Source organism: Salvelinus alpinus, chromosome 15, assembly GCF_045679555.1.
Source record: "Salvelinus alpinus chromosome 15, SLU_Salpinus.1, whole genome shotgun sequence".
NCBI lineage: Eukaryota > Metazoa > Chordata > Actinopteri > Salmoniformes > Salmonidae > Salvelinus > Salvelinus alpinus.
Genome location: NC_092100.1, coordinates 40530989 through 40557915, shown reverse-complemented (window position 1 = coordinate 40557915; position 26927 = coordinate 40530989). Strand labels below are relative to the sequence as shown.

The 26927-nt window shown below is 44.9% G+C and overlaps 1 protein-coding gene across 2 annotated transcripts; it reads right to left on the bottom strand.

The window, feature by feature from the left end:
* Window positions 1-2344: 2344 nt before the first annotated feature.
* On the bottom strand, window positions 2345-25154 carry LOC139540057 (nuclear factor of activated T-cells 5-like). Of its 2 annotated transcripts, none has more exons than XM_071343596.1 (12): window positions 24781-25154; window positions 15963-16091; window positions 11689-12331; window positions 11359-11542; window positions 11050-11240; window positions 10779-10951; window positions 10423-10557; window positions 10223-10275; window positions 10005-10137; window positions 9701-9885; window positions 7088-9488; window positions 2345-6956 (listed from the first exon to the last, which is right to left on the bottom strand). In XM_071343596.1, exons 1-12 carry the CDS (start codon window positions 24851-24853, stop codon window positions 6628-6630), a joined length of 4629 nt encoding a protein of 1542 aa, XP_071199697.1. In that variant the 5' UTR covers window positions 24854-25154; the 3' UTR covers window positions 2345-6627. The 2 variants fall into 2 exon arrangements, with proteins under 2 accessions (XP_071199697.1, XP_071199698.1); XM_071343597.1 differs by having other exon boundaries at window positions 9701-9882.
* Window positions 25155-26927: the final 1773 nt, after the last annotated feature.

Sequence of the window (26927 nt, the reverse complement as noted above, 5' to 3'; positions counted from 1 at the left end):
TCCACACAAAACCACATAATGACAAAGTAAAAACAGGTTTTTAGAAATGTTAAAATATCACATTTACATAAGTATTCAGACCCTTTAATCATTACTTTGTTGACGCACCTTTGGCAGCGATTACAGCTTTGAGTCTTCTTGGGTATGACACTACAAGCTTGGCACACCTGTATTTGGGGAGTTTCTCGCATTCTTCTCTGCAGATCCTCTCAAGCTCTGTCAGGTTGGATGGGGAACATTGCTGCACAGCTATTTTCAGGTCTCTCCAGAGATATTAGATTGGGCTCAAGACCGATCTCTCTGTACTTTGCTCCGTTCATCTTTCCCTCGATCCTGACTAGTCTCCCAGACCCTGCCGCTGAAAAACATCCCCACAGCATGATGCTGCCATCACCATGCTTCACCGTAGGGATGGTGCCAGGTTTCCTTCATGCCAAAGAGTTCAATCTTGGTTTCATCAGACCAGAGAATCTTGTTTCTCATGGTCTGAGACTATAGGTGCCTTTTGGCAAACTCCAAGCAGGCTGTCGTGCCTTTTACTGAGGAATGGCTTCTGTCTGGTCACTCTACCATAAAGGCCTGATTGGTGGAGTGCTACAGAGATGATAGTCCTTCTGGACGGTTCTCTCATCTCCATAGAGGACCTCTGGAGCTCTGTCAGAGTGACCTTCGGGTTCTCTGCCACCTCCCTGACCAAGGCCCTTCTCCCCCGATTGCTTAGTTTGGCTGGGCGGCCAGCTCTAGAAAGTATTTTATTTTTTACATTTTTTTAAGTGGTGGTTGGCAATTCCAAAATTATTCCATTTAAGAATGATGGAGGCCACTGTGTTCTTGGGGATCTTCAATGCTGAGGTAGGACTAGATAGATTTAAATGATGGAGTAGGGTGGTGGGTTTTAAGTGAGTGTTGGGTTGGATGGTAGAGTATTTGTTGATTTTATTATAATACATTTTTTTTCAAGCAAAGTATAAGGGATGTAGTGGTAATGCAACATTTATTGGATGCCAACAGACATTACATCTCATCAAAGAAGACAGCGGTTCCCGAACCCACAACCCAACCCCTCCTCGTTTTTCAACTGGTCTTTCAGTAGAGCACCGTTTAGAACGTTCCAGGACGTAGAGACGTACTGAATGCAGCCCTGATTGTGCCCACATTTGTCAACAGGTGTAGACAATTAAAAGACGCATTGTGAACCAATTGTGATTAGATCTTCCTGACCACCTCCAGTAATGCAGGGATGTCAAACTCATTCCATGGAGGGCCATGTAGTCTTCTGGTTTTTGTTTTTTCCTTTCAATTAAGACTTAGACAACCAGGTGAGGGGAGTTCCTTACTAATTAGTGACCTTAATTCATCAAGTACAAGCGAGGAGTGAAAACACGCAGACACTTGGACCTCAGATTGACACGTGGGTTAGTGCAACCCTTGGGCCGGCCCTACCCTAAACTTTAACCTTTTTTAAATGTAAAAGTTTATGGGGTGACGTCAGAGTTGGGCCGTCCCAAGGATCCCATTTATACTTTTCCCTTGTCAAAGACGCATGTTGATGGATTTGAAGTAGCTATCAACGAATCCTAACACAAGCATCTCAATTTGGCCAAGGGTACGGTTGTCCCGCCCTCTAAAAATAATTCATACAGGGATGGTAGTAATTAGGCTATGGACAACGATACCTCTACAATTTCTCCAGAATTAAGATCATGGTCGACATTAAAAACCAAGCGCCTACTACTGGCACTGCGGTCAGATGCCATAGTCCAATCGAAATTTGATAGTCTATTTATGAGCGATGTCTTCCCAAATGAGAGAGAAATGGTTCTCCTGATCCCACGTCCAATGCCAGTGCAAAATAAAATATTTGAAAACATTGTACAGAAAGGCCAAGGACTGTAATAGCAGGCGTGGGAACTAGAAACCCAATTCCCATTTAATTCGGAGCTGGATGCGGTATTGGTGACAATTCCACCACCTGCTCACCTTCATCCTGGACATCAGGCTGGGGAGCGCTGTGAACGATGGAGATATTGGGGGGGTGGGGTTAGGACATACAGGTGATTGTCAGTCACCGACCAAGAACTCAGCCTGGTCTCAGATCAAAACACCCCCCCCCCCCTGGGGCACCTAATGCCATAGTCCTGCCCTGAACTCAGATCAAAACACCCCCCCCCCCCCCCCCCGGGGCACCTAATGCCATAGTCCTGCCCTGAAATCAGCTATCCCTGGTTAATGATTGATCTCATTGAATCTAGCCCTAAAGCTCTACAAAGAACAGTTGAACAGAGTAAACATGAGACACAGGGTGAAATTCGTGAGTAAGCAAACTGACTGATAACACAGCTCACACTGTTCCAATAGGAGTCTTTATTATTACCACCTTTTCATCTCATGTCAAGCTCTTCACAGCAACAACAGTTATGCTGACAAACACACAGTTACGAGAGAATTCCACAACACCTGATCAGAACAATCTCCACCTCTTTTCCCTTTTACCTCACAATTATGAATCTCAACAGGCATGAAGTAGGGATACAAACAGGTATACAGTCGGTGGGTTAAGCTGCACAAAGTTCTTGAGCAGTGGTTCCCAACTCCAGTCATTGAGTACCCAACAGCACACTTTTTTGTTGTAGCCCCGGACAAAAACCACCGGACTCAACTCATTGAGGGCCTGATGATTAGCTGACAAGTTGATTCAGGTGTACTTGTCTGGGACTACAATAAAAATGTGTACTGTTGGGGGTGCTGGAGGACTGGAATTGGAAACCACTACTCGAGTGAAAGTGATCACACTTTAGACTTGCAGCATAATTGCAACCAGGGTTGGATGAAATTAAAACACGTTAGGTGGTCATGTAACTTAAAAGCAGAACACGGACACTGGCTAGACTGAAGTATGAGAAGTCAGATCATCATTAGACAAGAGACATGAACAGTCATGACAAAGGGGATGTGGTAAACGTACTACACTGATGGTTTGTCAAGGCACACTTGAGAAATTCACAATAACTGATAACTCCCATCTCATATTTCAACATGGATATTAATGAGTTAATGACAAATAATGTGTGTGGAGAGCATGAGTGTGATATTTTGCCACATTAAAGTTAACATTTTCAACTAGTATTTTCAAATGAATATGTAGTCATTCAAAAAGTTCAACTAAGCAATAGATCAAGCCAAATAAGAGCGCTTGACCTTGGAACATGAAACCAGACAACCACAATGAAACAATGTATTTCCACACATGTACAATGCACTGAACATTCAAGATTAGGCTACCTCAAATATTTCCTCTAAAAACAGTACATATCGTATAAAGTTACATTCATCACACAGAGGAGATACTCAGAGGTTGGCTTTTTCTGTTTGTATGGCTTAGTGAGGCATCATGTGCTCTTGAAAATCCCCAATAAAAATGTAATGGAACGCTTGGACATCAGTAATGGAGGCGATCATCTATTGTGTTTAGGCCTAATTGATATTGAATGGGTGAAACCAAACGGGAGGTTCAAAATAGTTGACGTTTTCTGTGGGTGGTCTCAAAAAGTATGTGCCACCATCTTTGACAAGCTGTATCTCATATGGAATTATACAATTACAACTCATTCTAAGTCTATGCTTGGAATGGTGTCCCTTGCATAAATTCCATTTATATGGTTTGCACAGAATGAGAGTAATCTTGACTATTGGCCCACGTTCTACATGAAGAGATCTGGTAGTATACACACCCCAAACTGTACACTGGATTTCAGTCCGACGTTTGAAAAATGATATACTGCATGGTATATAAAACTGAACATCTGTTATAAAAATACTATGTAATCTGACTCATGGGTAAGAAACTTTCTAAATTACATTTTTAAATGGAGTAATCCTACTTTTTCAAGACAGAATGTAAACATGAGTATATGGGAATCTAAGCAACAACCAAATGGTTCTCATTCCATCCGTTTGTGTCAATGGCTGCACTTAGACAGGCATCCCATTTGATGTCTTTTGACCAATCAGATTAGCTCTGGAATGATTGGTCAAAAGACCAATTAGTGGGGGCGGGGGGGGGGGGGGGGGGAATCTCAGAATTGGGCTGCTTGCATCTAAAGCAAAGTAGAGCAACATGGTTTAAAATGCATATTCACTTGGATGGATATGACAGAGGCAAAACTGTTGGGAGGAGAGTACCTTACACATGTACAGTGCTTTCCAATATTTGTATTATTTAAAGTTTGTAATTTGTACAAAAACAATGTTAATATTATCCATGAAAGCTGCATGAATTAAAATGAGTAAACCAATTACAAATGAGTAAACAAACATCTGGATATTTTAAAAATTGAACAAATATGACAAGTTTGAAAACAGGATACACTCCCCTCACACTGCCTGCTCACAGTTATCACTCCAGAAACACAATTCAGACTTTACCACAATATTAATATCAGTACTGTTGATGTGACATGAGTATAAATGTAAGTATAAACATCACATTAGAAGTGTCCATCACTGCTGCACATAGCACCATAGATAACTTGCCATAGAGATGGCTATTCTCATGTTTACACAGGCATCCAATTCTGACATTTTTTCCACTCACATCAGATCTTTTTCAGAGCTGATTGTTCAAAAGACCAATTACTGAAAAAAAATAGATTTGGGCTGCCTGTGTAAACGCAGCCTAAGTAACAGATTTTAGGCCAGATTCCAATGTCCATACTAGCATACCACAGAGTACATGCCCAAACCCAAAACATTGCTTTATAGTAAGTGGTATGGTAGTGTGGTTATTGTAGCAGAGTTTTTGTGTAGCAGTGAGTCCCTGGTGACAATGCACAGGACAGGTACTGTGTCCATTTCACACAGCTCTGCCCTGAACGCTGACAGTAGTGGTTCAACATCTGTCAGTACATGAACCAGAAACCAACCAAAAACTACACACACAAGACAAGGTAAAACACCAGCTGTTAACTTACACAGATTGTAAAATACAAGGTAAATAGTAGGCTACAGATAGCAATGTGCTGTACATTCTTCATAAAAATAACACGCATAAATGTACACACACAATGTATCAGACCAAAATAAAATTGTGTGTGGGGGTGTAGGCAGAGATATGAAAGCCTATGAATAGTAGCTAGTTACAATCAGACACACACCAAAACGAACAATGTATACTCGCTATGGGAATGACGGTATTGACAGAGACACTGAATGGACCACTCAGTATAAATAGGCTTCAGATGAACACTTAACAAACAATCTCATATATAACTCCAAAAATATAGTTAACGAAAAATGTATGAATGCATGGGTCAATGTGTTTAAATGGATACCTTGACAACTTAAATTTTTTTTTTTTTTTTTTTTTAAATGGACATCAACAAGTACAATGTGACTAACCATAGAAAGCCTATGGATGGATATAAGGATTTGCTGGTCACACAAAACAGTTTATAAAGTGCTTAATGTTTAAAACCACCATTCTATTCACAATGAACTGGAAAGACTTCCAAGTCCAACTCTAAAATCCCCCCAAACGAAAGTCGCACGACATATGCAAATAATTCAAAAACATGGAGAGCCTCTGTAACAATAAGAGATCACACGGAGAGGAGACTGAAATGTCAAAGCAACAGATATGACACTGACTGCTGTGTGACCAGATACACACACACACAGACTGCTGTGTGACCAGATACACACACACACACACAGACTGCTGTGTGACCAGATACACACACACACACACAGACTGCTGTGTGACCAGATACACACACACACAGACTGCTGTGTGACCAGATACACACACACACACAGACTGCTGTGTGACCAGATACACACACACACACAGACTGCTGTGTGACCAGATACACACACACACAGACTGCTGTGTGACCAGATACACACACACACACACAGACTGCTGTGTGACCAGATACACACACACACAGACTGCTGTGTGACCAGATACACACACACACACAGAGTGCTGTGTGACCAGATACACACACACACAGACTGCTGTGTGACCAGATACACACACACACACAGACTGCTGTGTGACCAGATACACACACAGGCTGCTGTATGACCGGATTGAAGCCTTGCAATCACAAACAAGACCAGGGCAGACACCTTTCTCTGGCCGCCCCTTTCCCTCAATAAAATCTCACCATCTCTTCTGTCTTTCTCTCTAGGTCCAACTTTCTGTATCCCTCTCTCCTTCTCCCTCCCTCCACTCTTAGGCCAGCAATAACACAGTACAGCATGAAAAAGAAGAACCACTGTATAAGTTAGACTGATGGATACAGGAGTTACTTTCCTCTGATTGAGCAAAAGGCGCAGTCACTCAACCAACTCATCATCACAGCGCCTGTCCGTCTGTATGAATGCATGTACAATCACATCAAAATATGAGCCAAGGGCACAAGAGTACATTTGATAAAAATCTTTAAAAACATCATGACATGTTCTTAGCTTAGGGGGCTCATAGCATAGTCAGACACCTCTATCCCATTCTCTGCATCTGTGGGGGGTTGTACTGTAAGCAGAAGACACAACCTGTCCCAGTCTAAGAGTGGGCAGACGTCACTAGAACCCCCAGCAATGTGTCTGTGGTCCCAGTAATGATCACTGCTTCTGTAGACTCTCCAGCAGGTCCTCCATCTTCTGGGAGGTGCTCATGGACGTCTGCATGTTGGTCTGTATGGCGTTCTGTAAGCTGGTCTGCATAAGGGTCGGCAGGCTAGTTTCTATGGCAGTCTGTATATTGGTCTGCATTGCAGTATGTGTGTTTGTCTGCATTGGGGTCTGTAGGTTGGTCTGCATGGGTGTGGCTGTCTGGGCCATGTCTGAGTCCAGTAAAGACTGGATGTGGCTTGCCTGCACAGGGTTGGCGTTCTGGGGTTGGCTCTGGGCTGACAGTGTTGGACCAGCGGACGTCATCAGCTGGGAGGAATCTGAGGAGAAAGAGGAGGATGTCACAAAGAATATTTTAACATTTAAAACAATTTATACAGTATATATACGTAAATATTCCTCCATTACAGTCCATGATGAGTACTGATCCTGTCAGGTAAAGCAGTCTCACCGTTCTGGAGGCCGAACACAAACAGGTTGGGTTGTCCTCCTGGCTGGCCGACATTCCTACTCACTCCCGTCTGGAACAGCTGCTCTGGGGGTCTCTGACCGGGGGAGGAGGCGGTACTCTGCAGCTCCACCACCCCCAGTCCGCTCTGCATCACAAAGATGGTCGCAGCTGCTGCAGCCTGGTGTTCTAGTTCCTGCGTAGCCATGTTGCTCTGCAGACCAGACAGAGAACCCTGTGGCAGGTACAGCTCCACCTGCTGGCTGTCAGGGCCACTGCCTGAGCTGGAGCTCACCTGCATAGGCTGCTGGCCCTGGAACAGGCCCTGCTGAGGGGGATTGATGGAGGCAGTGGTCCCCCCTACTGTGGAGCTCTGGTCCTGGAAGGACATGGGCTCTGCTGGGTCAGACTGGGCCACCCCTACCCTGATCCCAACCATGGTGGGCTGGGAGAACAGGAGGGGAGCAGGGGTGTCCTGGGGGTGAGGGGTGCTGCTGCCCATGGAGGGGCCCTGGGTACTGAAGAGGAGGGTTGGAGGCAGAGCCTGGGGGTTGAGGGAGGCGGTGCAGAGGAGCAGGTCTGTGGGCTGGGGCTGAGGGTGCTGGCTGGAGGACAGAGTGTTAGTTTGGAACAAGGAGCCTTGCTGAGCCATGGGACGCTGCTGCTGGGTTTGCTGTGGTTGTGTCTGCTGGGGGGACTGCTGTTGGTCCATGGGGGTGCTCTGCTGCTGCCGGGTCTGAGGCTGGAACACTGACACAGTCTGGGGCTCACTGGCTGAAGTCTCCATGGAGGACAGGAATGCTAGCTGCTGCCGACTACCCTGGCTAGAGAGTGTGTTGTGAGAGAGGAACAGGGTGGACCCCGTGACCTGCTGCTCATGATCTAGGCTACCACTGGTCAGCACAGTCAGAGTGTTCTGGAGCAGGGCGGCCTGGACCTGGAGCTGCGGGCTGGGGGATTCCGACAGAGGCCTGGGGGACTGGAGGAGCTGCTGGGGGGGGGGGGTGTGGGAGGGCGGCTGGTGGGGGAAGCTGGAGGTCTGGATGGTGAGCAGCTCCCCAGCCTGCTGGAGGAGAGACACAGGCTGCTGCTGGGGATGAGACGAGGAGTGGATCTGGGGCTGGAGGAGAGACACAGGCTGCTGCTGGGGATGAGACGAGGAGTGGATCTGGGGCTGGAGGAGAGACACAGGCTGCTGCTGGGGATGAGACGAGGAGTAGATCTGGGGCTGGAGGAGAGACACAGGCTGCTGCTGGGGATGAGACGAGGAGTGGATCTGGGGCTGGAGGAGAGACACAGGCTGCTGCTGGGGATGAGACGAGGAGTGGATCTGGGGCTGGAGGAGAGACACAGGCTGCTGCTGGGGATGAGACGAGGAGTGGATCTGGGGCTGGAGGAGTTCAGCCTGGAGCTGCTGCTGAAAGTTCTCCAACACCTGCTGTTGTTGTTGCTGTAAGTGTTGCATGTTGCCTACTGCTTGGTTTTGTTGTTGTAGGTTGCCCAGTACTTGTTGTTGTTGCTGAAGATGTTGATCCTGTAGCTGTATGTTTCCTAGGACCTGCTGCTGCTGTTGTTGAAACTGTTGATGTTGTAATTGTTGTAGGTTCCCCAGTATCTGTTGTTGCTGTTGCAGTTGTTGATCCTGTGGCTGTATTAATAATTGTGGTTGTAGCTGTATGTTGCCGAGGACTTGATGCTGCTGTATCTGCTGTATCTGTTGTTGCTGCTGTTGCTGTATCTGTTGTTGTTGCTGTATCTGTTGCATGTTGCCAAGGATCTGCTGTTGTTGCAACTGCTGTTGTAGCTGCTGCTGTTGTGTGGCCAGAGAGCCCTCAGCTCCCCCCAGTCTCAGGCTGTTCATGGTGTCCTGTACGTTTTGCTGCAGGGAGTCAGTGGAGGACGTGGGGCTGTACAACACTGAGTTGAGTTGCTGCTGAGCCACTGCTGCCTCTAGGACCTGCTGTACCAGGCTGCTGCCCCCCGCCTGGAGCTCCCTTACTGCCCTCTCCAGCTGGGCCACCCCGTCCTGGGGAAACTGGGGAACTTGGGGGGCCTGGGAGGGGGGCGCCATCTGGGACATTCCTACTACCATCACCCTGCCGCAGGAGTTGGAGGCCTCTTGAGGCAGACTCTCCTGGGGGTCCCGGAGGAACTGCTGGGGTACCTCTGGGGGGACAGGGGGGAGAGTGGTAGTGTCGCTGGAGACGGGGAAGGAGGTGATGGGGGCGATGTCCTGCTTCTGGATGGTGCTGAAGGGCTCCAGGGAGGGAAAGACAGGGGCATGGGGGAGGTCCACGTCCCCAGGCTGGAGGGGCATGGGGCCGGGGAACGACTCATTCCTAGGCGGGGTGCTGGAGCTCAGCTCAAGGGTCTGCTGGACTAAGATAAGGGCGTCAGAGGGTGGCTGAGGGAGGAGACAAAAAGAGAATAATGAAATAATTTTGAATAGAGGTATTTTCTAGAATCTACACACTTCCCTGCAAGTTGGCCAATGACTCTGGATCAAGATGTCTTCTTTGATTGATACAACTAATGGGTGATGTCCCAGCCAAACCATCTGATCTAAATGTACATACAAGGACCCTTGGTTAAATATGACCTGTATATTGCTCCTACCTTGAAGAGTACTGTGGATGGGGTATTGCTGGAGACCTCCATAGGGGTGACCTCCTGTCGTTTAACCAGTTCGCCAGCAGACTGGGCAGGGTCAGAGACCAGATAATTGATCTGGTCATGGAAGGTGCAGGCCTTGGCCAGAGAAGAACCCTCTATCTTCACAGACATGTTCAGGGACTTATCTGCTGTGGGATAAAACAGAAACACACACACAGTGTACTATATATACACACCACGCCATTACTGAAACCCATCTCTTACTCCCTTCTATCCAAACACTGAAGGAAAGTATCAGCACACACACCTGAGTCTGGGGTATACATGAAGGGCTGGTTGTCATGTGACCTCCCGGCATTGGTCGTGATGTAGACGCCCACAGAGACAGGAGAGGAGACAGACAGGCTGTGGTACGGCGGAACCTTCACCACCACATGGTTCTGGAGGAAGCAGAACATTGTCAGGATTAGAACAGTCAGCGCAGGGCCCGTATGCATTCCTCATGCATCAATATCAATCTGTTACCTGATGGAACAGCTCCATGTCAATCTCTGCCTCGGCCTGCCACGAGTCATCATCTGGAAAGAAAAGGAATCATTGTCTTCTCAACATGGTCACTATGAGGAGACGTCACAGACACCACCGAGAGAGGCAGAAAAGGATGCGAACAAAAGGAAAAGAGGACTGGGAAGAAAGGAGGAAGACTGGCAGGTTAGTGCTGGTACCTGCTGGGTTCTCCTGGAAGATGACCTTGGTTCCTTTGAGGAAGTTCTTCCCTATGATGAACAGCTCCTCTCCTCCTCTCACTGAACAGCTGTGGAGACTCTTCTTCAGGATCTCTGGCACCCCTGCTGGCTGGGCTGGGGAAGGACACGCACACAGCAGAGTGTGAAGAATTGCTGTTCACAAAACCCTACCATTGACACTACGTGGTTGGCCAGCTTTTGTTCCAGTCTGACAAGAACATACAGAATTTAATGAACATCAAACAAACACATACACATTGACATTCAAATGTACTTTTGACTGGGTAACCAGTTATTTGTGTTTGTATGAATAGGGCGATAGTTGGTTGACTCACTGCAGAGGATGGGTGACGAGGTGGTCTGTAGGGCTAGGACAGACCCATCAGGCTGGGGGATGTTGACCCTGAATGCCAGCCTGGCCCGGGTGCTCTTCTTCTTGGACCCGGCCACTCCTATACGAGCCTCCACGTCTGCGTTACGCAGCTTCAGGATCCCCACACAATCAACCCTGTCAAGATTCAACGTTACAGAACGTTCAAGATGATGAAACAAACAACATCACACTGATATTTCAATGTTCTTTAACTCAATGGATGAGTCCCTTACGCAAGTGACATGGCGCTGCTGGGCTCCAGAGGGACCTCTATGACGGTGGTTCCCTCAATGTCCACCTCCTTGCAGGCCGTGGTGTTGCGTCCTGTCACCCTGCAGGCCTGGTAGAACCCATGAGGCTTCACTCTGCCTGTGTCACTGGCCACAAACACCTGCAGCACCACCGGCTCACTGACGCCCTCTAACTGGAGAGAAAGGGGAGAAGATGGTGAGTAGAGGGCAACACAGCTCAACCCAACATAGCACAATTGTCTACGACTAACCAATGGTATATTTATATATATTTTATTAAGTGTCTCTCACCTTGACCGTGGGGAAGCCCTGTTGGGTGCGGTCTTTGACAGAGCCGCGGCTGCCCTCGGTCAGGTAGCGTGCCCGGTGCTGGGTCTCTGGCTGCACCAGGATCTTCAGCTCCTTGCCCTCACTCTTCTGGGGACACTGACCTGACAGCAGGCCTCCCTTCAGCAGACACCCAGCCTCCAGAGAACTGAAGAGCACACAACATACTTCACTCAGAGGACCTCTTTATTAGCTTTGCTGTGTGTGCAACAGAGTCAATGGTATGGCAACTTAAATCCTCATGCTCTTAGTAAAAGGCACCTAAAAAGGAGACTAGCATTCTATTCAACCAACCTGGGCTTGGGGCTGGCCTTGTCTGGGCCCAGCTGAGACAGTACAAAGTGTGGGGCCGTGGCGCTGTCTGCATCAAACACGTCCATGCTGTCCTCTGGGGGTGCAGGCTTGGCCCCGGGCCGCTGGCGGGGGGTGCGTTTACGGGACTTGCGGGGCACCTCTGTGTTGTCGTTGTAGGAGCTGGAGCTGATCAGGCTGAAGTTGGAGGCCGAGTCGTCAGCCCAGATGCTGCTGCTATGTTCTGAGTCTGGACCTGCTGGCCCGGCCGGGGCTGGATCCTCCTGGCAGGACATACTGCTGTCATCAAACAGGTCCTCTGGAGGGGGGGAGATGCTCAACACTGGCCTCCGCTTAGAGGGGGTGTTCTGGGGCTGCTGCTGGGATCCCACCCCCCCTGCCTCTCCTGGGTCTCCTCCTCCTGTTCCAGAGCTGGTCCCATTGCCGCCTCCACCTTCAGAGGCAGGCAGAGCTCCCTCCACCCCTTCCCTCTCTGATCCTTCTGGGGCTCCTGACCCCTCTCTGGCACCCCCACTGGGATGGTGGTGGAGAAGAGGAGGCTGGGACTGGTCCATGGCTGAGATAGAGGGGTCCGAGCTGGGGCCTCCCGTGGCCAAAGAGGATGGAGAAGGGCTGGATGAGGTGGCTGTATGGCGTGTGGACAGATCACATTGTTAGTATGGATGTCAATACAGAGCAGGCTATTCACGCAGCTGAATTTGTGCATGATTTGTCCAATGTTTTCCCTCTTCCCAACTCTAAATTCATTTTACGTTATTTGTGTGGCTAAATGCCCTCACTGTGCATGCCAGAGTTCTCTGGTGTCAGGCAAATTTTCTGAAGTTAAAGTTGAGAATGGTACAAATAGGCCCCAATTGAATGTTCCTTAATCAAAACTTTTTTTAAGTGACAAAACGGACATGCTTTGTTTACAAAAAACTAAAGCAAGCTTTTAAAATTGTTACATACATTGCCACAAAAAATAAAAACATCTGGTCAGTCAGACTTTCCTCTTAACAAATTTGCAGATTAATGATACGGTGCCAAATTAAATGTAGAGGGGGTCTAGAGCAGTTTGTGCATACAATAGTAGGCCTATACAGCAGCTGGTGCATACAGCATTGGGCCTATACAGCAGTCTGAGCATGCCAATTGGAGGATTGGGTTGGGACTGAGCGTAGCCATGGCAACAGAATAAACAAGGCTCTGACCTATGGAGCAGTGACCTGCAGGCCATTTTATATGCAGATGCCCCCTGCCTCAGAGGGAGGGAACTTCCTGCAATACAAATGAGACAGCCAATGAGCAACAAGAGAGCTGATCAGTCATGACTCAATTTCCTGGCAATCAGCAAATTGGGTCAATTAAATACTGTGTGAGGATAGCTGATCCTTTTTATTTTAAGTGTCTTTGGATAAAACGATGATGCATGTAGTGCTTGCTTGGGCTAGCATGAAGCCAGCTCTCCAACTCTGAAAATTAGCTTGTGGTAGAAGCTGCCCCTAACCACAGATCTATAATAAGATTACCCTAGCCTGGTACATGTATGGCATGACAAGAGTCAGAGGAGCTGGCTAAAACACATATAGATCTGGGACCAGTCTACCCTACACCCCAATCCTAACAGTAACCATTTAAGGGGTTGAGAATTATCTGAGCCTCTACCAGTGGTTATAGGGTCAACTTCAACCTAATCCTGTGTTACTGTGCACAATGACAGCAGCCACATGACTACTATGTTCAGTCAGTCAGCTTCCTCTGCTAAATGGTATGAATACTTTATCTACTTCCTCAGATGAACTCGTGGATACCATTTTTATGCCTCTATGTCCAGTATGAAGGAAGTTAGAGGTAGTTTTGCAAGCCAACACTAGCTAACTACTGTTAGAACAATGACTGGAAGTCTATGGTATCTGCTAGCATGCTTGTAAATACCCATGGACTTCGTCATTGCGCTAACGCTAGTTAGCAACTTCCTTCAAATCGCATGCTGATGGAACACTACATATTGTTTTTCTGATCTAATATAAATGACATCTCTTGAGATATTTTCTTTATGCTGGTCTACATGGTGTGTGCAATCTCATCTTCACAGAATGTCCATTGCAGACAGTTCAGATTCAGACAGGCGTGCTAATTCAGAAGTGCTAAAATGACACAATAATTGCTTTGCTAATTATAGCCTAGCTCTTTTCACCTCTTCTCATCATCTAAGAATAAAATTAAAACTAACAATAGAAACTGACAGTGAAGGTTGTCTCTAGTGGTGGGGCTAATTTACATCGCTCCATCTAAGAGAGATGAAAACGTAGGACAATGGAAAGAACACAAAACCATTTTTAATCCAATTTTGATTAGACACACGAGACAGATTGCAAGCAATACTAGCCTAATATGACTTTAGCTATAGGCTAATGCAAATAAAATTATATATATACACTGCTCAAAAAAATAAAGGGAACACTTAAACAACACAATGTAACTCCAAGTCAATCACACTTCTGTGAAATCAAACTGTCCACTTAGGAAGCAACACTGATTGACAATAAATTTCACATGCTGTTGTGCAAATGGAATAGACAACAGGTGGAAATTATAGGCAATTAGCAAGACACCCCCAATAAAGGAGTGGTTCTGCAGGTGGTGACCACAGACCACTTCTCAGTTCCTATGCTTCCTGGCTGATGTTTTGGTCACTTTTGAATGCTGGCGGTGCTTTCACTCTAGTGGTAGCATGAGACGGAGTCTACAACCCACACAAGTGGCTCAGGTAGTGCAGCTCATCCAGGATGCCACATCAATGCGAGCTGTGGCAAGAAGGTTTGCTGTGTCTGTCAGCGTAGTGTCCAGAGCATGGAGGCGCTACCAGGAGACAGGCCAGTACATCAGGAGACGTGGAGGAGGCCGTAGGAGGGCAACATCCCAGCAGCAGGACCGCTACCTCCGCCTTTGTGCAAGGAGGAGCAGGAGGAGCACTGCCAGAGCCCTGCAAAATGACCTCCAGCAGGCCACAAATGTGCATGTGTCTGCTCAAACGGTCAGAAACAGACTCCATGAGGGTGGTATGAGGGCCCGACGTCCACAGGTGGGGGTTGTGCTTACAGCCCAACACCGTGCAGGACGTTTGGCACTTGCCAGAGAACACCAAGATTGGCAAATTCGCCACTGGCGCCCTGTGCTCTTCACAGATGAAAGCAGGTTCACACTGAGCACATGTGACAGACGTGACAGTCTGGAGACGCCGTGGAGAACGTTCTGCTGCCTGCAACATCCTCCAGCATGACCGGTTTGGCGGTGGGTCAGTCATGGTGTGGGGTGGCATTTCTTTGGGGGGCCGCACAGCTCTCCATGTGCTCGCCAGAGGTAGCCTGACTGCCATTAGGTACCGAGATGAGATCCTCAGACCCCTTGTGAGACCATATGCTGGTGCGGTTGGCCCTGGGTTCCTCCTAATGCAAGACCTCATGTGGCTGGAGTGTGTCAGCAGTTCCTGCAAGAGGAAGACATTAATGCTATGGACTGGCCCGCCCATTCCCCAAACCTGAATCCAATTGAGCACATCTGGGACATCATGTCTCGCTCCATCCACCAACGCCACGTTGCACCACAGACTGTCCAGGAGTTGGCGGATGCTTTAGTCCAGGTCTGGGAGGAGATCCCTCAGGAGACCATCCGCAACCTCATCAGGAGCATGCCCAGGCGTTGTAGGGAGGTCATACAGGCACATGGAGGCCACACACACTACTGAGCCTCATTTTGACTTGTTTTAAGGACATTACATCAAAGTTGGATCAGCCTGTAGTGTGGTTTTCCACTTTAATTTTGAGTGTGACTCCAAATCCAGACCTCCATGGGTTGATAAATTTGATTTCCATTGATAATTTGTGTGATTTTGTTGTCAGCACATTCAACTATGTAAAGAAAAAAGTATTTAATAAGAATATTTCATTCATTCAGATCTAGGATGTGTTATTTTAGTGTTCCCTTTATTTTTGTGAGCAGTGTATATAAACCAGGGCCATGTTCGTTCATTCAAACAAAACAATATTTATTCCCAATCTCTCGCACCTGTCCTGTCTACAGTAACCATGGCCCACAATTGAAGACTCAATTTCCCAGAATACACCACCACTAGCACTAACTGCCCCACAGGCACTCAGCAGGAACGGTGGAAGTAGACTAGCGTGAAGTTGTCCACTAGACACTGAACTAAGGTCAGTCTTATGTTCTGCTCCCTAATGATCTAGGTGAGGATACAGACAGAGTGAAGAGCTTACCTGAGGCCATGGCTGCAGAAGGGGGCGGTCCGGCCTCTCCCCCACTCTTCTGGCTCATGGTGGGTGTGTCTGTCTGGGAGGAGGATGACTGCAGCTGGAGCTCCTTAGGGAGCAGGTCATACACAGACTCTGGTGAGGAGGAGAGAAATCATGGGGTTTGTTAGTGCACCAAAAACCACCAGCAACCAACTAGTTACTGATTTAATAGTGGTAGGTCACCTGGTTGCTAAGAAACACAACCCATAGACACCCTGACATAGATATATCTGTCGTGAATGTGCAGTTTATCCATCCATCATATGCAGCCTATCAAGCAGTCATCTAATCTGCCTGTGATACAGTCAACGCCAGCAGCATAGTGAGACGGACACAATCTCTGGCTCTGGGATGCTAGAGAGACACACACACACACACAAAGAGCTGCACTACAACCACTGCGGGAGGGGGGGGGGGGGGGGCGAGGACTTCCAGCCAGCATATGGTACAGTACAGCACTCATGTTCTGCTTCATCCAATTCATTTTTAAAATGTCTCGACTACGCTCACGAGACGTACAATGGCCTACATTAGGATTAGCCTGTCTGCTGCCGGTCAAGTGGGACTTTTTTGTAACACCACCCTCTGTGGTCATGGTCTCTGTTGGTATGTGTCTTTTGTAGAGGTCGACCGATTAATCGGAATGGCTGATTAATTAGGGCCGATTTCAAGTTTTTATAACAATCGGAAATCTGAATTTTTGGACACCGATTTTTAAAAATAAGATTTTTTTTCTCCCACCTTTATTTAACTAGGCAAGTCAGTTAAGAACACATTCTTATTTTCAATGACATTGACAATTATTTTCAAAACAATCCATCTTCACATAATCACTAGTTAACTACACATGGTTGATGATATTACTAGTTTATCTAGCGTGTCCTGCGTTGCATATAATCGATGCGGTGCCTGTTAATTTCTCATCGAATCACAGCCTACTTCGCCAAACGGGTAATGATTTAGCACTGTCGTTGCACCAAACCTAACCATAAATATCAATGCCTTTCTTTAAAAATCAATACACAAGTATATATTTTTTTAAACCTGCATATTTAGTTAATATTGCCTGCTAACATGAATTTCTTATAATTAGGTAAATTGTGTCACTTCTCTTGCGTTCCCTGCAAGCAGTCAGGGTATATGCAGCAGTTTGGGCCGCCTGGCTCGTTGCGAACTGTGTGAAGACCATTTATTCCTAACAAAGACCGTAATTAATTTGCCAGATTGTACATAATTATGACATAACATTGGAGGTTGTACAATGTAACAGCAATATTTAGACTTAGGGATGCCACCAGTTAGATAAAATACGGAACGGTTCCGTATTTCACTGAAAGAATAAACGTTTTCGAAATTATAGTTTCCGGATTTGACCATATTAATGACCAAAGGCTGGTATTTCTGTGTGTTATGTTATAATTAAGTCTATGATTTGATATTTGATAGAGCAGTCTGACTGAGCGATGGTAGGCACCACGAGGCTCGTAAGCATTCATTCAAACAGCACTTTCGTTCGTTTGCCAGCAGCTCTTCGCTGTGCTTCAAGCATTGAGCTGTTTATGACTTCAAGCCTATCAACTCCCGAGATTAGGCTGGTGTAACCGATGTGAAACGGCTAGCTAGTTAGCGGGGTGCGCGCTAATATCGTTTCAAACGTCACTTGCTCTGAGACTTGGCGTAGTTGTTCCCCTTCTGCAAGGGCCGCGGCTTTTGTGGAGCGATGGGTAACGATGGGTAACGATGCTGTTGTCGATGTGTTCCTGGTTCGAGCCCAGGTAGGGGCGAGGAGAGGGACGGAAGCTATACTGTTACACTGGCAATACTAAAGTGCCTATAAGAACATCCAATAGTCAAAGGTATATGAAATACAAATGGTAGAGAGAAATAGTCCTATAATTCCTATATAATAACCTCAACCTAAAACTTCTTACCTGGGAATATTGAAGACTCATGTTAAAAAGAACCACCAGCTTTCATATGTTCTGATGTTCTGAGCAAGAAATGTAAACTTTAGCTTTTTTACATGGCACATATTGCACTTTTACTTTCTTCTCCAACATTATTTGCATTATTTAAACCAAATTGAACATGCTTCATTATTTATTTGAGGCTAAATAGATTTTATTGATGTATTATATTAAGTTAAAATGGGTGTTCATTCAGTATTGTTGTAATTGTCATTATTACAAATACTTTAAAAAATTGTTTTATTTATTTTTTATTAATATTTTTAAATCGGCATCGGCTTTTTTTGGCCCTCCAATAATCGGTATCGGTTGAAAAATCATAATCGGTCGTTCTCTAGTCTATTGTGTTCTGTTCCACTGAGTTAAGAGTGAGAGAGTGGGCCTTTGTGAATGCTGATGGAGGGATGACGATCTAGCATGACCTCAGCCTTGTGTGAGTCACACTAACGACTGTCAGGTCAGGGCCCAGTGCAGGAGCTGCTCCACTGGCTCTCTCTCTCATTTACTCTCGCCTACACTTCCACACTCACCTCTCTCCTTTTCCATAGTAGCTGGAGTCTGCTAATTTTCTATGGAAATTAGACATTTGTAAAAGCCACACTGTTTGCATAAGACATCAACAGGAAAAAAATGTGATTGGTGAAGATTTTGAAAGAGAGAGATCGGCTAAGCCTATTAATACACTACCCTACGTATTTATTTGGACAGTGAAGCTAAAATGTTTAATTTGGCTCTACTCCAGCATTTTGGATTTGAGGTCAAATTTTTCAAATGAGGCGACAGTACAGAATGTCATACATATTTTGTTTTACTATTTAGAAATGACATCACTTTATGTATCTAGTCCACCCATTTGCAAGTGTCTTAAGTATTTGGACAGATTTACTTAGTGTACTAAAATATCAAAAGTTTAGCATTTGGTCCCATATTCCTAGAACGCAATGACTACTTCAAGCTTGTGACTACAAACCTATTGGATGCATCTGCAGTTTGTTTTGGTTGCGTTTCGAATGATCTTGTGCCTAATAGAAATTAATGGTAAATAATGTATTGTGACACACCATGGGACCACGCAGCCGTCATACCGCTCAGGAAGGAGACGCATTCTGTCTCCTAGAGATGAACATATTTTGATGCGAAAAGTGCAAATCAATCCCAGAACAACAGTGAAGGATCTTGTGAAGATGCTGGAGAAAATGTATACAAAAGTATCTATATCCACAGTAAAACGAGTCCTATATCGACATAACCTGAAAGGCCGCTCAGCAAGGATGAAGCCACTGCTCCAAAACCGCCATAAAAAAGACAGACTACAGTTTGCAACTGCACACGGGGACAAAGATGGTACTTTTTTGAGAAATGTCCTCTGGTCTGATGAAACAAAAATAGAACTGTTTGACCATAATGACCATCGTTATGTTTGGAGGAAAAGGGGGGATGCTTGCAAGCCGAAGAACACCTTCCCAACCGTGAAGGACGGGGGTGACAGCATCACGTTGTGGGGGTGCTTTGCTGCAGGAGGGACTGGTGCACTTCACAAAATAGATGGCATCCTGAGGCAGGAAAATTATGTGGATATATTGAAGGAACATCAGTCAGGAAGTTAAAGCTTGGTCGCAAATGGGTCTTCCAAATGGACAATGACCACAAGCAAACTTCCAAAATTGTGGCAAAATGGTCAACAATGGACAACAAAGTCAAGGTATTGGAGTGGCCATCACAAAGCCCTGACCTCAATCCCATAGCAAATTTCTGGGCAGAACTGAAAAAGTGTGTGCGAGCAAGGAGGCCTACAAATCTGACTCAGTTACACCAGCTCTGTCAGGAGGAATGGGACAGAAATCACCCAACTTATTGTGGGAAGCTTGTGGAAGGCTACCTGAAACATTTGACCAAAGTTAAACAATTTGAAGGCAATGCTACCAAATACTAATTGAGTGTATGTAAACTTTTGACCCACTGGGAATGTGATGAAATAAATAAAATCAGAAATAAATCATTCTCTCTACTATCATTCTGACATGTCACATTCTTAAAATAAAGTGGTGATCCTAACTGACCTAAGACAGGGCATTTTTACCATGATTAAATGTCAGGAATTGTGAAAAACTGAGTTTAAATGTATTTGGCTAAGGTGTATGTTAACTTTCGACTTCAACTGTGTGTGTCTAAAGTTCTCTCATCATTATTCACATTCCTTCATGACTGATTATCTGTAATCATGATAGCATCCACATTAATGTAGAAGTGTTCAGGAACATATTCTATTTGTATTTACAATTAAAGTGACTCAAATGACAATACATTACCATTAATTTATATTGGGCACAATAATAAATAAGAAGAGGCATAAATATTAGAGGCATAAATTAGAGGCATAAATATCATTACCCCCCCAAAAATGCTAACCTCCCCTGTTATTGGTAACGTGAAGAGGTTAGCATGTTTTAGGGATATGATCTTTGTGCCTTTAACTTTCTCACTCATCATTATTATTCACGATTCATTCATGATTATCTGTAACCATCGTAGCATCTCGATTAACGTTCAAAAACATATTATATTACAATAAAAGTGACTCCAAAATGACAATACATTATTACCATTCATGTGTTTTGGGCACAACATAATCCGACACACAACCAAAACAAACTGCATATGAATCCAACAAGTTAGCAGAGTCACACGCTTGACGTAGTCCTTGTGTGCTAGGAATATGGGACCAAATACTAAACTTTTGACCAAACTTAATACACTATATGTGAATTTGTCCAAATACTTATGACGCCTTGGAGACTAGACACATAAAGTGCTGTCATTTCTAAACGCTTCACCCCATAAGAATGAAAATTCACTCAAATTAAAGCTGACAGTCTGCACTTAACCTCATAGTCATTGTATCATTTCAAATGAAACTGTTGGAGTACAGAGCCAAAAACAACAACAAACTGTCAAAATACTTTTGGACCTCAATGTATTTAGGGGAGTCTACTCTATGTGAAGCAGTACGTTATAACACTTCTCTGATTAGCCTAGGCCTACAAGTCAGCCAAGTCCTGCATACATCCCCTATTACAATCCGATTACCTCACCACATACTTACTGTATGTTATGTAGTTGGCTACACACTGCTCACATTACGTTAGCTTTGAAGCTGTGCCAAGCCAATGGTCAGACTTTATTGTTCACAGCTGGCCCTTTGCTTTGATGACACAGAAATATGTTGGCCCACAAGCAGACGCCAAGAATCCACCACAGTCTCTTGCAATGCCCCGGCTTCTAACATGCATCTTAAACTATTAGGTAATCTTGCATGCTAGACTTCACAGCTACAGAGTATGCAATATTTAGACACACGTCTGGATCTATGAGATTAACGCAGAGTAAAGACAAAGATCCTATCCACTCCGCAGTTTATACTTACATGGCAAAATCAAAGCCAGACATTGAAATACAAAAGGCTGCCTATGTCATGGATAGCATAGCCTTGATCAATCCGTGATGATGATATAAGATGTAGCCAGTCTACAAACAGTAAACCACTTGAGATGTGTTCATTAGAAGTGTTTAAGAAGCAGCAACACTGCTATCGGCCTCAGCCAATTACTGTCATATAAATAGGCTACACACACCTCATCACGTCAGACAGCAGCACCATATGGCCAGCTCCTGTTAGCATGGCCACTAATAAACTGGCTCATTAGTGTAACACACAGTGTCCGGGCAGATGTCTGAACCATTGTCAGGAGGCAGGTAGTCAATGCACAGAGCATCTGTGAACTCTGGTGAGGGACCAAGTTCAGAGAAAACAAAAATAAACATTTTGAGTTAAGCCTGTCAGCCTACATGTGTGGAAAGAAAACAGCAGTAGTGCGTCGCTGCAAGCCCAGCTAGGCTGAGATGACTAGCCAACGACTAATTAGAGAGCGTTCCAAAACCACTAGCAAACCTCATGCACTAAGACAGCGCAGTGTACATTTTTACTGAAAAGTTTTGCATGGCAGCCATATCTGCCACCTGTAGAAGGTCTTTAAACTGAAACCCCCCAGGCTTTGATCACTTCCAGACACAGCTGGACTGAAAGAGTAGTGGACTGAGCAGAGAGGACAATGGAGCCTGTTCATAGCAGTGTTATCACAAGAGCAGCCATGACTCAGTCAGCACCAACCAGCCACCACATCAACTGGCCAAGTAGCTAGATAATATGGCTACTGTATCATGTTTCATATAACTCATTCTGGGTAGATCATGATTTAAACATTCCATCCACGTCACTCTACTTCACTTGGCAAAAACACACCCACCCACACGACATGTGTAAGCACACAAAGATGATTCTTTTTTAGATGTGATACGTTTTATGACTGCTGCAAGATTAATTGCATCTGAGGACATTCAAGTTTTCTGAATCTGATAAGGCCACTTTCACTCATCTGAAACAATCAGAACCTGCTTATAACCTGCTATGTGCCCAAATGCTTGCCAAAGTTCTAGTTTGATTCTCAGTATTTGGTTTGCCTAAGGCAATGGGGGTGGCTAAGGATAGCAGCTAGCCTGCAGATCCAACCCGCTTGCTTACAACTGCACTAGGGTCGGACAGACTTCCTGAGTAGATTAAGACACCATAGAGCTGACGGGAGATGTATCGGAAAATGTACACCAATCCAGGGATGAAAATGCATTGTGCTGTAGCATTATCCTAACTGTTACATACTGTCCTTCTCGTCCTCATACTAGGCGGGAGAGGCTATATGGACACGCCTGGCTCCCAAAATGAATGGTGTATGTTGCGAAGCTGAGAGTTGAGTTTGGAGACGAATAGATTCAGATCAGTCAATCGTCCTGATAGTCTCTTCTCAAGCTAATGTATGTTGACTAGCTGACAACAGCAGCAGCATGGCGCTAGTTAAAACTTGTAAAAGAAAGTGATGTTTATTTTGATGGGCGAGGAAGAAATAACTAAATTCACCATCTGGATTTGGTCACCATCTCCAATGTTCCATCCCACTTGATTTTATTTCAAATAGGATAGCAGACTACACGAGAAATAACCTGTAATATTGGTAGTAGTCATCTAGAAGTCACCGCGATACAGTCTACACTGCTCAATGGGGAGTTTGCGCTGCAAGCCGACAACACTGGGCACCGTCCTTCGCTCCCGCTTTTTGCTGTAAGGAGAGGGAAGTAGCTAGATATTGTAGCCAATATCAGGCCAGGGTGACAGGTAAAGCACGTGTATTGTAGTGATCGTCACCGAAAATGTATAACTACGGCATTAATGTCTAACATCGCTGATAAAAACGATTCTGAACACTCTCAAGTCCCAATTTCGGCAGACAAGTTTCAAATTCTTGATGTTTCTAGACACAAGCCTAAACTAGCTAGCTGGGAAGGGCTCATGAGGATGACTGACTGAACTGACTGGACCGAATCCGTTCGTCTCCACTCTCGCTGTGCAACAAACGCCATCAATCTAGGCACCAGGCATGTCCGTGTAGCAGCAGCCACAGCAGAGATTTTGGAATGGCAGTGTCAGCCAAATCAGCTCCTTTGTTGTTCAACGCCATGTGCCATTCAAAATGGCTGCTATGGTTTCTGCCATCTAGCACGAGGACGAAAACGGCAGTTTAATTAAACTAGCAGTCGTTCAGTCTTGGTGTAACAGTTGGGATAATGGGACAATTCAGAACACAACGCATTTCTCAACTTTTTCCAAGACATATCTCACGATGGCTCTGTGGTGTCTTGGTGTTTTCACACTTGGTCCTTTTCAGCTAAATCGGTTCCCTTTTTAGTGCGATGTGAACACAAAACTGTCCAGGTTCACTTGTCATTATTTCCACACCAAACACTATAGGCTACTGCAGAACCATTTCCCCTGCCACAGGCCCTCACATTAGTCCCACAAACTAAAAACTAAAATGTTCAATTAAAGCATTATTAATTATGTTTATCCGGTTACCAGTCATTTATACATGTAAATATTATAAGTTTATTCTAATTAGTATGTCTTATTTTGCAACTAAATGTAAACTATTAGCTATTAACTACATCCCTGGTTGTCCGATAACAGGTTGTGATGGTATGGCTTGTCCAGCACTGTGCATTTACCCAGAGTGCATTGAGTGAATGTTGGAAAAAGATCTTGGTTCCTTTCGAAACATAGCAACGTGAATGCAAAGAGGACTGTCCACAAAAATGTTGAACTGTCAAGAAAGTCCTAATTCAAAGGCAAGAGCAGTATGGATATAAAGAGTTATTTCGCTTTTTTTTCACACTTGAGTTCACTTTAAACAGGACTGAGATCAGTTATTTTAAAAAAGAGGACTATATCTGAAAACACCCTAATTTACACAGAAAGCCTGTCCGACGCTAGTGCAGCTGTATTCAAGCGGGCCGGATCTGCTGACTAGATAGCTAACTAAACAGCTTAACTAAAGACTGCTAGCTAAATAGCTAGCTAACGTTCGCGAACAATCGTGACAAATTCAGCAAGCAATCGAGGGGTTTGTGACAATGCAACCTGTACCTAACGTTCAGATACTGTAACCATGGCATAGTCATGGGGGACCGAACCACGAGTGTACCGGGGGAAAACAATAACACAACACGCCTCCTGCTGCTCCCTAACGTTAGCTGCTAGTTGGTCCATCATGCACTCATTAGTTAACTAGCTAGCTATAAGCAAAACTAGCTGCTAGCTAACGTGAGCTATCTAGCCAACTAACGTGATCTATCCGTTCATCAGTCCTAGTCAAAAACAATGGCAATACAATACAAAGGCAGCCATGTCATAACATGTATAGAAGTCTTACCTTTAGAGTAAAGGGATTTGGGGGAATTAAGGTCGAGATCAGCGCTGAGGAGGGATATAAAATCAGAGGGCATCGCAGCGCTTCATGGAGGGATGCGTAGCGGACGCCCTCTAACAGTACTATGGATCAGAACGAAGCCAGCTAACGTTAGTGAGCAATGAATAAAAAATTAAAAAATGTCTACAAACAGGCAATATTGCGTATGGGGGGGAAATTGTGTTAAGCAATAAAAGTTTAATAGCCCCAAATAACCGTTTATTAGCTCGAAACACGTTTGTTATGTTGTTTTTTATGCCTAGACTCACAATTGCTATGCTAATGCCGCGTTCACGTGTTATCAGAAATTCTTAGTTCCTACTGAGAAGGGGGAAGCTGAAGCCCAATATGGCGACCGGAGTACAGATACAAGGCGAGGCGTGGCTTAACATGGTCACGCCCCCAAGAAGGGAACAGAGATGAGTACTCCCTTTACTCCCATGTAATTAATAATGTAATTACTTTAGGCATCATCCGAAGCAAACTACCAAAACTTTTGTCGTTTCAATAAACGTTTTCAGCAGCATCACGTGTCGTTATTAACATACTTGGCTGTCACAACACATTATTTGCATGATACTTATCCTGCCACTCTGTGTTACCCGACCTGCTGACACTGACAGTAAAGCTGTCACATTTAACTTATGTCACTGTTTGTTTACCCCTAGCTTTTTCGCTGGTTAACTTATGTTAGATGGCTGGCTAGCGAGATAAGTTAGTCTCGATCTAATTCACAAGTCTTTGATATGTCACGTAATTACTTCCATTCTTTGCCTACCCTTGAACAGTCATTTAGAAAACTTGATTCTTGTTGGCATGCCTATATGTCCTTTCAACTTGCCGGAAACCAGTTGTGCAGACAACCCTACCAAATTGTCCAAAGTAGCCTGTGGCGATATCTACACTTACTTAGTAGAATCTCCAGGTTTATACGGTCAATTCACATAGCGAGTTAGATATAAACAAGTGTTAGCTTGCAATTTACTCTGAATTCAGTGCTTCGAACACACAAATGTATATTTTATTTAATTTCATCTTTATTTAACCAGGTAGGCTAGTTGAGAACAAGTTCTCATTTACAACTGCGACCTGGCCAAGAATAAAGCAAAGCAGTTCAACACATACAACACAGAGTTACACATGGAATAAACAAACATACAGTCAATAATACAATAGAAAAAGTATACATACAGTGTGTGCAAATGAGGTAGGATAAGGGAGGTAAGGCAATAAATACGCCATAGTGGCGAAATAATTACAATATAGCAATTAAACACTGGAGTGATAGATGTGCAGAAGATGAATGTGCAAGTAGAGATACTGGGGTGCAAAGGAGCAAAATAAATAAAATAAATAACAGTATGGCGATGAGGTAGTTGGATGGGCTATTTACAGATTGGCTATGTACAGGTGCAGTGATCTGTGAGCTGCTCTGACAGCTGGTGCTTAAAGCTAGTGAGGGGAATATGAGTCTCCAGCTTCAGTGATTTTTGCTGTTCGTTCCAGTCATTTGCAGCAGAGAACTGGAAGGAAAGGCGGCCAAAGGAGGAATTGGCTTTGGGGGTGACCAGTGAAATATACCTGCTGGAGCGCGTGCTATGGGTGGGTGCTGCTATGGTGACCAGTGAGCTGAGATAAGGCGGGGCTTTACCTAGCAACGACTTATAGATAAACCGGAGCTTTCCATCATCATCATCATCATATCATCATCACGGGGTATAGCCTGAAACCATGAGGTTTGCTTAACCTGGTCCTTGTGTAGTTTAAACTTAATTTGGCGGTCTTTTCTCCTACTATTGTTCAAACAAAACGGTATGCAACATCTTTTCAGTATCTTGGATATAAAAGCGGGGTTAGATAGCTAATGTTAGCTAGCTGAAGAAAGCCCATTGGAATCGTCTCTTTGGCTGATAATCGTGACATACATTCCATGAGACAGTCTCTGTTCATGCTAACATTTTTACCTTTAGAATCAAGTGATTTTAGGTATGATGTTGACTGAATAAAAAGAAATGCAACGTGTTGGTCCCATGTGTCCTGAGCTGAAATAGAAGATCCCAGAAATGTTCCATACACACAAAAAGCTTATTTCTGTCAAATTTTGTGCAAAC